This window comes from Ictidomys tridecemlineatus, unplaced genomic scaffold (assembly GCF_052094955.1).
Source record: "Ictidomys tridecemlineatus isolate mIctTri1 unplaced genomic scaffold, mIctTri1.hap1 Scaffold_761, whole genome shotgun sequence".
Classification (NCBI taxonomy): Eukaryota; Metazoa; Chordata; class Mammalia; order Rodentia; family Sciuridae; genus Ictidomys; species Ictidomys tridecemlineatus.
Genome location: NW_027525565.1, coordinates 129,069 through 142,785, shown reverse-complemented (window position 1 = coordinate 142,785; position 13,717 = coordinate 129,069). Strand labels below are relative to the sequence as shown.

The 13,717-nt window shown below is 48.2% G+C and overlaps 1 protein-coding gene and 1 long non-coding RNA gene across 8 annotated transcripts in view; one reads left to right on the top strand and one right to left on the bottom strand.

Moving 5' to 3' along the window:
- Positions 1 to 11,818, top strand: part of Peg3 (paternally expressed 3) — a 30,261-nt gene extending 18,443 nt beyond the window's left edge. For 6 of the 7 annotated variants that reach the window (XM_005341512.5, XM_013365791.4, XM_040280085.2 and 3 more), the window contains 3 exons: positions 2,830 to 2,932; positions 3,886 to 3,978; positions 4,127 to 11,818. In XM_005341512.5, the coding sequence (XP_005341569.2) occupies positions 2,830 to 2,932; positions 3,886 to 3,978; positions 4,127 to 8,427 (4,497 nt within the window). In that variant the 3' untranslated portion in view covers positions 8,428 to 11,818. Of the gene's footprint in view, positions 1 to 20; positions 2,657 to 2,829; positions 2,933 to 3,885; positions 3,979 to 4,126 lie in introns of those variants that run through there. The other variant, XM_078037340.1, reaches the window with a different exon arrangement.
- LOC144374581 (uncharacterized) lies at positions 9,914 to 13,675 on the bottom strand. The gene is made up of 2 exons (XR_013433950.1): positions 13,047 to 13,675; positions 9,914 to 11,779 (listed from the first exon to the last, which is right to left on the bottom strand). It is a non-coding gene; the product is annotated as an uncharacterized LOC144374581 (long non-coding RNA).
- Positions 13,676 to 13,717: the final 42 nt, after the last annotated feature.

The window sequence follows — 13,717 nt, the reverse complement described above, 5'->3', positions numbered from 1 at the left end:
TTCCTCTTTCCAGAAAAGTGTCTTCATTTCATGGCAGAAATGCCTTTCCTACCCCAGATAACGTGCTAATCTGCCCCCTAGAGCCCACTGACAGCCAGGAGCCCCCAGTTACTCCCAAAGGCACCTGGGTCTGTCCCATTGCAGGACAAGTGACTGAGGTCACTGCTACCTGTTTCCTCATTCACCCATGTGGTCCCAGGAGCCCTTGCCCTCAGCGAGTGTGTGCCACTTGATAGGTTGGTCACTGAGGCCCCTCCCTGTGGCCAGAAAGCAGAGTGATTCTGTAGGAAGGCCGGGCCAGAAAGCTATACCTCTACAGAGCACGGGCAGCGCAAGCCGTGGCTCTGGAGCTGATGAGAACAGAGTTCAAAGATGGCCCTGCCACCTGCCAGCCGTGTGGTCCTGGGCTGTTGACTCAGCTAAGCTGAACCTCAGTTTCCTCACCTGTAAAGTGGATGTGGTGCCTGTCTCCTAGCACCCTGGTGTGGAGTCAGGTGATGCCCTGCGTGTGCCGTGCACCTTGTGCCCCTGGCTCCTGGCTGTGCACTGTGCTGACTGCTGTGGTGGTCACTGGCTCGAGGCGCTGTTTGCAAGGGTAGGAGAAGGGACCTGGGTGTGAGCTGGCCCTGAGGAAGGAGTCGGACAGAGAGGAGAGACAGCAGCTGAGCCTTCATCCCTTCAGAGCTAGGCCTCCCAGCAGACTGGAGGCCCCGGCCCTGGGCAGCACAGCGGCCACTGAGACATAGGTCCTGCCCTGACAGGCCTTTGACAGTCTCACAGATACACGTGCTCACACACGTTGTGTAACCGCAGAGTGCAGCAGCCTAGCGCTGACCAGCGCCTACTGAACGCAGTGAAACTGCAGCAGCAGGTGACGCAGATGGACTTTTAGGGTATACAACACAGAAGATTCTCTCAGGACCTTTTAATCCCAGGTGTACTCCTTCAATTGTCCCCTGTACAGGTCCTGTTGTGAAGACAGCATTGTGCTGTGCCAGAGGTACGCCAGCACCTCTCCTTCAGGGGATGTGACCACAGCTTGTGTGCATTTAGACACCATTGTTGGTCACAGCACAAAGTGAACAGCTGCTTGAGGGCCTGCCACTGTGCTGATGACTTCATCCCAAGTCAGAGCATCTTTTTTTTTTTTCATCAAAGCAGTATAGTTGAGAATTTAATACACATTTATTTTATTCAAATTAGGCATATAGAGAAATATTTAAAAAGTCTATCCTCCTGGCTCTGGGCTCTGCCTTCTCCAGGGGGGGACCCTTGGCCTCTCACTTTTCTCTCTGCCAGACTCCACGTTGTGTAGTCTGTTTCCTCTCTGTCCCTAAAACACGTCCGTGGGCCCCTTGCTCTTCCTTTTGCAGGAAGAGTGAGTGCAGCAGCACCTTTGCCAGGCTGAAGGTGCAGACCTTTGCCCATGAGCTTTCTGCAGGAGACCCCAGAAGGGCAGTGTCAAAGGCAGACTCTGCTTCTGCAGAGGCGGCTGTCTCAGTGTTTCAAGGTCTCCTGGGGTTTTGTGGCTTGTTTATTGTCCTAGAAACCCTAAGCCCCAACTTGAGGTTTGGTCATGAAGCCTGCTTCGCAGCCTTGCTCTGCCTAGTTTTCCTTACTGTCATGCTTGCTTTCTAACAGACACTGGTTGTCACTTACACGAGGCTCCCCCTCAGAGCCAGATCCTGTGCCCTGCTCTCAGTAGGAGATGCACCTTGCTCTGCAAACCTCATCTTTTTGGGCCACTTTTCCCATGTTTCTATAACATCCAATGTCTCTTCCCAGCAATAGAACTACAGTAAATTTATTCTCAAAACTTCTTTATTTTCTTTACATACTTTTTCTTTATTCAGACAACACATTACATTTCAGAAGATCCTCACCCTCAGTGTTGTAAGACAAATAGATGCTCTTCTCCCAGTTTTACACTGAAGAACCTGAGGGTCAGGAATTGAGTGTCCAAGGTTGCCAACTCATGCAGGGTACAGGCCTCCTTTGACCCAACAGTTTTCTCCAGCTCCAAAGCCTATGGACTTCCCACAGCACCGTCTTCCTCTTAAATCTCTGCAGGTCTCAGTGCCATCCTCCCTCTGGCAACTAGCAGAGGTCCCTAGGATCCTGCAGAGAAGGTTCTCCTGAGTATTGTAGGGATTTAAAATTTTTAGGGTAATAGCTACTAAAACAAAGAGGATAGGACCTCAGTGCCTGTGGGTGTTGCTGGGTCATGTGGAAATCCTGCACACTAGAACCCTGTGTGGTAGCCATAACCTGCAGTGCAGGAACTGGGAGAGAAGTTTAAATCACACTTTCGTCATGACCAGATGTCTGCTTGAAAGCGTCTTCCTTCTGCTCCCAGAGTACACATGCGGGTTTGCTGTTTAGCCTGTTGGGCTTTCCCACCAGTCCCCTCTGCACATGCTGTACTCTCACACACCACTGAAGGCCCCCTGTGAGGACCTCTGCTCACTGTTCAGGCCTGCCCTAAACTTTCCCTCCACAAAGTCTACTTAGCATTTATTATCTGTACCCCAATTTACTGTTTATTGTTCTCTAATTGTTTCATGAGTCTTTTCTTTCCAACCAAATTATAAGCTGCATGAGGGCAAGGAATATGTGTCATGCGTCTTTGGGATCTGCCTCAGAGTGTAGCACCAAGGTAGGTACGATGTAGGCCCTTAGTAACGCTTGACTTGGATCACTCAGACCCCCAATACTGTGAGCACTTCCTGTATAACTTCATATATGTAGCTCCCATGTCGCCAGCATTATTCTCTTTTGGGACATCCATGCGGATAGACCCCATTGAGAGGTCTGTGCTTGTTCTTTTAGGATGCGGAATCATACCAGAATGTCGTGAACCTCAATCAGGACAGGAAACCTCAGAACCCAGTCCAGGACAACATGGAGAACTACAGGAAGTTGCTCTCCCTGGGTAGGGAGCTGCTTCTCTTACTCTCAGTCTGGTCATTGGGCCACTTTGTCACTATGATTGTTTCAAGTTGCAGGATGAGTCCACACTAATATAGTTGGACTTCAAGGGTAATAAGAAGACTTTGAAAATTTTCAGGCAAGAGATTTTTAAATGCCTTTTAAAGAAATCTCTTGACTTTGGTTGAAGAATAGCTTGTACAGTTGGTTGTGATCAAGGAGATGGCTCTTGACACAGAGTTAATATTTTTTTTCTAGAATAAATGACAGCAGAGATTTTTAAAAACACATTTAGAATGGGTCTTGAGTTTCTGTGTGAACTCCACCCGAAGAACATCTAGCCCCGGTTGGTAGCAGACGGTGGTATAGGCCTGATGTTAGAGAGCAGGTAGGGAAGGACTATCAAAAAGGAGGAGGAAGGGGGCTGGGCTGGGGCTCAGTGGCAGAGCGCCTGCCTAGCATGCCTGAGGCACTGGACTCGATCCTCAGCACCACATAAAAATAAAAGACAAAATAAAGGCATTCTGTCCATCTACAACCACAAAAAACAAAAAAAGGAGGGAGGGCTGGGGATGTGGCTCAGTTGGTAGGGTGCTTGCCTCGCATGCACAAGGCCCTGGGTTCAATCCCCAGCTCCACAAAAAATGAGGAGGAGGACTGGCCGTGAAGGGCAGTGAAAGAGAGAGTGACAAGAATTGAAGACTATAAGAGGTGCACCAAGTTCCCAGGCACATGAAGTCTTTTACACATTTTTGGGTGTCATTAAGAGAATTAAAATGCAGAATGGAATACGTTAGGGAATGGATGGTAGGAATATGCGTCAGTAAATGAAAGATAGTCAAATAATTAGAAATGAGCTACTTTATATTTAGTAGCTCAGAGGAAAATGAAAATCAATTTATGGTGATGAGTCTTATTCCCCAACTCCAATTTGAGCTGTTGCACTCTTGTGACCAGGGGTACAACTTGCTGAAGATGACCGCCATTCCCACATGACCCAAGGCCACTCATCAAGGTCCAGGAGAAGTGTCTACCCAAGCACCAGCCGAGGTAAGCCCCAGGCTGATCCTACAGAGGAGCCACCTAGCCATGAGACACATTCCCAGGCGTCGCAGCAGAGTGCTTTCCTCCAGTTCTTGTGGTCACCTCGTGCAAGTACATGGGCTAGGGAGTATTTATGTTTGGGGTTTATTTCCAGGTCTGAAAACCATGCCTGAAGCAAAGAAGCCCTCTCACCGGCGTGGAATTTGTGAGGACGAATCTTGCCATGGAGTGATAATGGAGAAGTTCATCAAGGATGTGTCACGTGGCCCCAGATCAGGAAGAGCAAGGGAGCCGGAGGAGCGGCCACAGAGGCTCCCCAGAATGCCAGATGATAACTGGAAGGATGCTGCCTTCAGCAGGAGGGAGTCAGTGATCCAGGAGAGGGGTTCTGAAGGGAGTGCCTTCAGGGGGGGCTTCAGGTTCAACTCAAGCCTTGTTTCCAGAAAGAGAGTTCTGGAAAGAAAAAGGCGCTATCATTTTGACACAGTCCATGATCATAATGGCTGTGTCAGAAAGAAGCCCTTTGACTGTGGCAGTGAGATGAGAAAGGCCATGAGCATGAGTAGCCTAAATGGCCTCGGCTCCTCCTCCTATTCCGAGTCACAGTCAGTGGACTTTGGGTCCATGGCGTATGTGTGTGATGAGTGTGGGCGGTCATTCAATGTCATCTCAGAGTTTGTTGAGCACCAGATCATGCACACCAGAGAGAACCTCTATGAGTATGGGGAGTCCTTCATTCACAGTGTGGCAGTCAGTGAGGTTCAGAAAGGTCAGGTTGGAGGGAAACGCTTCGAGTGTAAGGAGTGTGGGGAAACCTTCAATAAGAGTGCCGCGCTGGCTGAGCATCGGAAGATCCACGCTAGAGAGTGCCGTGCAGAGCGCAGGGAGCAGGAGCACGAGGAGACCGTCATGCCTAGCCCAACCTTCAGTGAGCTTCAGAAGATATATGGCAAAGACAAATTCTATGAGTGCAGGGTTTGTAAGGAAACCTTCCTTCATAGTTCTGCCCTGATTGAGCACCAGAAAATCCACAACAGAGGGAATTTTGGAGAAGACAAAGATAATGAGCGTGAGCCTGAGCGAGAGCGTGAACATCGGGAAATTTTCATGCCCAACGCAGCCCTGAATGAATTTCAGAAAATGTATAATAAGGAGAAAATCTATGAGTGTAAGGTTTGTGGGGAGACCTTCCTTCATAGCTCATCCCTGAAGGAACATCAGAAAGTCCACACCAGAGGAAACCCATTTGAAAACAGGAGCAAAGTGTGTGAGGAAACCTTTATTCCTGGTCAGTCCCTTAAAAGACGTCAGAAGACTTACACCAAGGAGAAGCTCTTTGCCTTCGCAGATGGCAGGGATGCCTTTATGCAAAGCTCCGATCTCAGCGAGCGTCAGAAAATCCATGCTCGGAAGAACTTCTTTGAAAGCAGGGCATATGAGAAATCTGTCATTCACAGCACGCCCTTCACCGAGTCTCAGAAGAGTCACACTATAACAAGACCCCCTGAAGATGAGGAGGATGAGAAGGCCTTCACCATCAGCAGCAACCCTGATGAAGACCAGCGGGTGTCCACCACAGGGCGATTCTACAAGAGGTCTGTGATCCACAGCTTTACCCCTGCTGAGACTCTGAGAAGTCACAGCATAGCAGGGCCCAGTCAACTAAAAGCAGTCGCAGAGTCCACCATTCAGAGCTCAGCTGCCGCTAGGAGCGCCTGTGAAGGGAAGGAGCACAAGAGGTCTGTCATCCATAGCCTGGCTGCTCCCAGACCCCTGAAACGTCACAGTGGAAATGGGCAAAATGAATGTGATGAGAAGGGAGAATCCTCCATTTATATCTCAGACCTTAATAATAAGCGACGGAAGATTGCTGCCAGAGAGAACCCTTCTGAAGCGGGTAAGAATAACAACTATAAGGATTCTGTTATGCCAAGTGTATCTCATGCTGAACCTCCAAGAAGTCTCGCTGGAGAGGGATCCAGTGAATTCAAGCAAGATGCCAAATTTTCTCTTCCCAGCTCAAATGTCCGTGAACACCAGAAGGCACGTGCTAAAAAGAAGTACATCGAACACAGGGGCAACGAGACCTCTGTAATCCATTCCCTACATTTTGGTGAACTGCAAACAGTTCGCCCTAGAGAGAAGCTGTATGAATGTCAGGAATGTGGGGAGTGCTTTGCTCGTAGCTCTGACCTCACTGAGCACCAGAAGATTCACAATAGAGAGAAGCCCTCTGGAAGTAGAATTTATGAGCGATCTGTCATTCGCAGCTTGGCCCCTACTGACCCTCAGACGAGTTATGCCCAAGAGCGCTATGCTGAAGAGCAAGCACGCTACAAACGTAGAGAGTCAGGGCAGAGCTCTGCTTTCAGCAGCTTCTTCCGTGCACGTCTGAACATCTACACCCAAGAAAAGTCCTCTGGCAAGGCCACCCGAGGTCAGGAGCCCCACAGCAGAGAGACCCGTGCTCGGGAGCCCCAGAGAGAGGAAACTCATGCTTGGGAGCCCCGTGGCAAGAAGACCCTTGCTCAGGAGCCCCATGGAGAGGAAACTTGTGCTTGGAAGCCCCACGGTGAGGAGGCCCATGCTCAGGAGCCCCACAGAGAGGAAACTCCTGCCCAGGAGCCCTATGGCAAGGAGATCTGTGCTCAGAAGCCCCGTGGAGAAGAAACTCCTGCTCAGAAGCCCCACAGAGAGGAAACTCCTGCCCAGGAGCCCCAGGGTGAAGAGACCCGTGGTCAAGAGCCCCCTGGAGAGGAAACTCATCATCAGGAGACCCAGAGTCAGGAGACCCATGGTCAGAAGCCCCATGGCAAGGAGCCCCGTGGCCAGGAGCCCCGTGGCCAGGAGCCCTGTGGTCAAGAGCCCCGTGGTGAAGAGCCCCGTGGTCAGGAGCCCCATGGTGAGGAGCCCCATGGTGTAGAAGCCCATGGTGAGGAGACCCACGATCAGGAGATGGTTGAAGACACTGTCATTCAGGGGTCAGATCTGGAGGAGCGCCAGAAGGATGACCCAGATGACACAATCTACGAATGTCAGGACTGTGGGCTGGGATTTGCGGATCTCACAGATCTCACAGGTCATCAGGATGTCCACATCAGAAAGAGTGTTGACAGTAGCAAAGACACAGAGTCTCAAGTTCACGTCCATTCCATCAATGAGTTTTCGAAGGAGTTCACTGGTGAGCAGCTCTTTGAATGCCCAAAATGTGGGGAATCTTTTATTCATAGCTCCTTCCTTTTTGAGCATCAGAGAATCCATGAGCAAGACCAGCTGTACTCCATGAAGGGATGTGATGATGGTTTTATTTCCCTCTTGCCTGTGAAGCCACGGAGGAATCGTGCTGCGGAGAGGAATCCTGCTCTTGCTGGGTCGGCCATCCGATGCCTTCAGTGTGGACAGGGCTTCATTCATAGCTCTGCTCTCAATGAGCACATGAGACACCACAGGGAGGATGAATTACTGGAGCAGAGCGAGATGGCTGAGGAAGTCCTCATTCATGGCTTTGCCCTCACCGAGTTCCAGGGAAGTGAGACCGAGGAGAAGCTCTTTGAATGCACAATATGTGGAGAGTGCTTCTTCACTGCAAAAGAACTTGGCGATCACCACACCAAGGTCCACAAGGATGAGCCCTATGAATATGGGCCCTCCTACACTCACACTTCATTTCTTGCAGAGCCCTTCAGGAAGCCAATGCCATTCTATGAGTGCAAAGATTGTGGGCAGGCCTTTATCCACGACACGGTCCTAACCAAGCACACCGTGTTTCACCCTGAGGAAGAGGAGGAGGAGGAGGAGGAAGAGGAGGAGGAAGAGGAAGAAGAAGAAGCTGCTGCTGCCCAGGAAGTTGAAGCCAATGTCCTCGTTCCACAAGAAATCCTGCGAATTCAAGGGTCAAACATAGAAGCTGCTGAGCCAGAGGTGGAGGTTGCTGAGCCCGAGGTAGAGGCTGCCGAGCCAGAAGTAGAAGCTGCCGAGCCAAATGGAGAGGCTGAAGGGCCAGGAGGAGAGGCTGCAGAGCCCCATGGAGAAGCCGAGCAGCCAATTGTGGATGCAGATGAGCCAGATGGTGTAGGGATTGAAGACCCGGAGGAGGGAGCCCAAGGGCCAGAAGGAGATGCTGACGGGCCTGAGGGCCTAGGAGTGGGAGATCCGGAAGAGGAGGGTGAAGACGAGGAGATTGAGGTGGAAGAGCCCTATGATGGCTACAAGGAGTGCACAGAGACCTTCCCGTGCAGCGCAGCCTTGGGTGGGCCCCTGAAGGCCCAGGCCAGCATGGTCATGCTGGAGCCCGTGGGCGCCCCCGGGGAGTGCTCAGGCTACATCCAGCGTGCCAGCACCAGCACCGGAGGCACCCAGCCAGCCGACGAGAAGCACTTCAGATGTGATGTCTGTGGGCAGCTCTTCAGTGACCGCCTGTCCCTTGCCAGGCACCAGAACAGCCACACTGGCTAACTGTGAAGGTTGGAAAACCTCCACCTAGAACTGGACCCTTACCCAACACAAGACTATGATAATGTCAGTAGGAAACTTACCTTAGCATGTGTACACCTGACTTAACATCAGACAGCTCAGATTAGCCAGACAGCGTGGGTACTCCTTCAGCCTTAGCTCTCCCCGTGAGCATCAGCGTCTGCACGGGGAAAGCTATAGCACATATCTTACTTCTATCCCAGCTACCAGATTGAGTCAACCTGACAGATTGGCCCAATCACCTGTAAATGATGCTCCTATAACCTAAACAGAAGGTTCCCTGCAGTGTATGTAAATAAGCAGAACGTAGCAAAATGGGGATCACATGTTTGGATTTAATATGATACACAGTTGCAGTTTACTGTGCAGAGGTATCTCACCTGACACTCTAATTTTTTGTTCTTGGAGGAGGGAGAGAGCAACAAAGTAGAATATATCTGTAAGTGTCTTTGGTCTGAGAAAGATTCCTTGTGCATTATTTGAACCCTGTCAGTATCTTTGCTACGTTTCTCACTCCTAATCTCCTGAAGGTGTAGACAGGAAAAGTAACATGTCTTTATTCTTTGCTGTTTGAAAAAAGGAGTGATTTTTGCTTCCTTGTACAGCCATTTCGTCTGCACCAACACCTTGCGACCTGACGCTGTGTGAGCCTTTACAATTTATAGGTTGGCCTTTGTGACCCAGGTCAACCTGTCCCCTTTGTGTGTACCTTGCAGTGGTTCTCGTGCAAAAATATTGCAATTTGAGTGTTTTTTTTAAGTGTTTTTTTTTTAAACCAACATAATGTGTGTTCAGTAGTGAATTTAAAATGTGATGCTTTTCCCCATAAATCCTAAGTCTTTGCCTTTAAAGAATGGGTTGCAACCATCACTAGATCACAGTAGTGCCTAATGAAGGTTGAGAACCACAGGACAGACTCGCTGCTGTACATAAGGAAGCAGGCTGACAACCTTTCATCACTTCTTCTGAATGCTTCCTGCCTTAAGTGACAAGTAGCAACATGGCTTGAGTCACCTATGTGGCATGTGTGCTGCCACAAGTCAGTTTGCTCCCTGGGTGCCCAGGAGCTAGTATCCTTAGATCTTTCTATTGCTTAAACCTAACTCTCTTCTTTACCTGACTCTCTAATCCCATGACTAACTTGCATTTTAAAAAAATTAAAAAGTGTTAAAAAAAAAAAAAAAAGCTTCCTTTACAGTTAGCCCAAGCTCAACACGGACTCAGGTTCCCGGCAGCCTTAATTTGTTTTGTTCCCATCTGTTCTTCTCTTCAGGCCTTCTAGGCGCTTCTGACCTCTCCATAGGTGTCGTGTTGTCCCATCTCGGTTTTCCTCTTGATCACAAACTGACCTCAGCTTGGGGTCTCCCCTGTCCTGTGCTGTGGACATCCAGTGCTCCTTTGCTTCTCCCCTCGCATAATGGCTATATTAAGAAAATTTTTGGCCTTGAGTTGGCTGAAAAAAAAAAACTTTAAAATTTTTAAAAATTAAAAAAAAAAAGCGGATCTCTAGTTGAAGTAAGCAAAAGACAAGCGCAGATATTTTGAACAAGCAAAATTAAAATATCCACCGAGGGAAACGTATTTGAATCTTACTCTTCTAGATCCGCAGGTCTGGGGCTCCCGGGGAGTGTGTCCAAGCTGCAGGGAATGCCAAAGTCTAGGAGGCTGGAGAGCTGAGAGCAAGAAACAGAATTGAGTAAGCCAAAGAAGGGCATCCTAGCACACCCGCAGACCCAGGAGACAGAGGGAGCGCCAGAGCAGGGGTGAGGATGGGTGGGTGGTGTCCTGGAGGTAGAGTGTGGGAAGCTGCACAGAAAGACCCATAGTCGGAGCAGACATCCGAGGAAATGCCCGTGAGGCATCCCCCAATGAGAGGGCCCTGGACTGGGATCAGTGTGGATGTCATCAGAGTGAATTTGGGGGTTCAGTGCCATAGGCGGTGTGAATCACTAGACCCTTTTCAGAAAGCAACTTGCCAAGAAGGGTGTCTGTTCCAACCTTACGTGTATGGGAAATTGGAAACTTAAATGCCAAACAGTAGAGTAAGAATTAAGTGAACGTATCTTTGGACTCTTATGCAGCTGTTTAAAAATGATAATCATAAAGAGTTATGTAGCAACATGGAAATATATTTACGGAAGATTAAGTGGAGAAAGCAGGACACAAAATTATATTTATACTACAATTATAACTTTAAAATGTATGCTTATAGTCAAAAGCTGTTGTGTTGTTGTACGCTTATAGTTGAGCATCATTTTCTTAACTTTCTTGAATGTTCTTTATGGTAGTGCTGTTAAAGTTGATGATCACATTTCCATTGTGAACATAATTGGAATTCATCAAACACTTGGAAAAAACAAAGTGGAGGAAAAATTCCATATCCCCACCATCCAAAGACAGATTCACTCTAAAGCATCCTGTTTATTCTTGTTTCTTTACACAGGTTTATAATTATAACCATGTCAAAACGTGTGTTCAAGATAGCTGTATGGTACCCTTTTGGAATTATGGTTAAATCCTTTTATCTTAATTTTTTCCAGTGTTCCTTTTAATAGTGTCCTGATAACATTTATTGTGTATGTCTACATTATAAGTGTAACATGTACCCAGAGAAGAAATTAGAAAACAGCAAAATTGGAAAATAAAAACAATTCACACACATCCCCAGCCCCTGGACTCCGCCAGCATCTCGGTCCTTTCCTCCACGTTGTTCCAGTGCACAGCCTGTGGGTGTGATGGTGTTCAATGTGTGTGCATCAAATCAAAAAGTGAAAAAACATGTGAAAAATAATTAAATTAGTGTTGTCATTGTGGGATTCTGGCTACATATTTTGTCTAAAATTTCTTGAATAATCTTTGGTGTTTTGGTGACAAATTTAATGTATGTATTTTCCCTTTACAAATATAATACATACTCATAGAAAACTGGGAAGTTAGTAAAAGAGAAGGAAATTCACCTGTATTCCTAAGAATTGCTGCTGCTAACACGTGGGGCTGTGGTCTGGGGGCTCACGATACGTCCCGTACGTGTCGGAGACTGGAAGACAGAGCGGCTGAGAGCTACAGGTGGTTGTGGGGTTACAGGGAAGCGTGCTGCCTCAGTTTCTCTGAGTGGCCTTTGTCAGTGGTCAGTAGTCCCCTTCACCCCCTACGTTCCCATCACCCATGCAGTATGTGTCCACTATAGTAAACCTTGACATTGTGGAAATGTAGAAGAGAAACTCATCCATGTTTCCACCGTCCAACAACTGTGGTCAGCATCTTGATGTGTCCTCATCATCTTCTTTCTTGTGCACAGGTTTTCGGTTTGTTGATATGGTTGTGATCGTTCTATCTGTAATAGTGTCAACAATAAAAATAAAGTTAAAAATAATCATTTCTCAGTCTCTTTTGTCCCTGTCAAGAGTTTCTAAGGTGTGCTTTTTGCTAAAGTTATAAATTCAGACACTTTGTGCCTCATTTGGCTTGCAGATCTTATGTTTTTGGGTATTGGATGATTCAATAATTACTTCCATGGGATTTTTTTTTTCTGTACCAGGGATTAAACTTGGGGGCACTTAACCACGAGGATGCATCAGCCACGTCCTCAACCTATTCTGTCTGTTTGTTTGAAACAGGGTCTTTCTAAATTGCTCCATAGGATCTTTTCATACTCCTTGATTCCATGTTTTCTTTAACTGCACTTATGTTCCAGTAGTGTTTTTAAATTTGAGAATAACCACAAATACTTCAGTCACTTGACTGGGCATTTGTAAATGGAAATTTGAGATTCGCTTGTTCACGAACCCTCAATGTAAAAATGCCAATGGATTCAAAATCTGTGACACATCTATTCCTAATTCTTGTTAAAAGATGTTTATCCTTGGGGCAATCTTTCTTCAGTCTACAAACCACACTTTAACCCAGCTTCAACACCCATACAATGCAGCAGGTTACCCCGCAGGTAATTCAGGAGGAAATCTTTACACATGCACGTTATCCCATAATGACCAGAGATTTCCATTTGTGGCTGATTGAATCAGTGTTGGTGACCCACCTGATGGCTGCTGTGTCCCTGCTCCCATGACCCCACCCTCTCTGACGCCTCTGCACACAATGTGGTTGGGTTTTGCAGTAAAGATGTAAAAGGGTTTTTCTGGTGTAATTCTAACCACTCTGGCTTTAGATAGGTCATGATTTTTTTCAGATTCTTAGAACTCAACTTTTAATCACACTAAAATGAAAGCCCATTGAATTGTGGTCATCTCTTGTGGCATCTATTTGGTTCACAGCTTAGATGGTCATTCTGTGATCAGCCAAGGTGAGAGGGTCACCCTTTCCTAAAGCTGTTCCTGAAGAGTCTCTACAGCAGGTAGTAGGGAAGGCAGTGAAGTGGGTGCTGGCTGGAGTGGCCTGAGCAGCCCTCCTGCCCTCACAACCACACCCTGAAGGGGAGGATAACTGCCCTGCCATCTCTGAGCGTAGGCCCTGAGACTTGACTTCCCCTGGCCTTAGAGGATTGGGTCCATGGGTTCCTAGTGTCCAGTCAGACTCAAAAGGACTTGAGAGCTAACTGTGCAGTCCTATAGGTTAGGGCTGGGCATGCTGATGAGAAAACTGACCTGGAAAGAGAAAGATACGAGGCCAGAGGGAGTCTTGGTTCCAGATGCCTCATCACAACAGTGCCTCATAGAGCTGGCTGATGCCCTTCCCCTTCCATTACTGCAACACAACGTCTGGGGCAATTAACGTACAAAGTGAAAAGACTTGGTTCAGCTGCTGGCTCTGTTCAGCTCTTGGTTCAGTCCAAGATCTAGTGGCCCCATCACTTTGGGCCTCTGGCCAGGGGGGCACATTACAGCAAGAGTATGTGGCAGAGTAAGCGACTCACTCCATGAGCCAAGAAGCAGAAGTGAGACCAGGAGGCCAGGGTCCCCATTAGGCCCCACTTGAAGGAGCCACCCACCATGGCCTGGCAACACCACCCTGTAACTTGTGGGCCTTTGGGGACACTCAACCCAACCATGACACATAGATAATCCATTAGTTGGCCAAAGCAACACACTGAGAACTACTGGATATCGGATCCAAGTAAAATCTAATCCTTGGACACAGGCACACTGCCAGGTGAAGAGCGGGCAAGCTGGCTATTCTCCTGGCCCGCCAGACACTTGGGGCAGGTGCTCACACACACCTTCACCGTGGGCAGTGCTGACCCATCTGCTGACGGGCCTGTTAGCCCACCTGGGCCACTTACAAGCCCAGGCAGCGGCTGACCACAGTCCTGGCGATG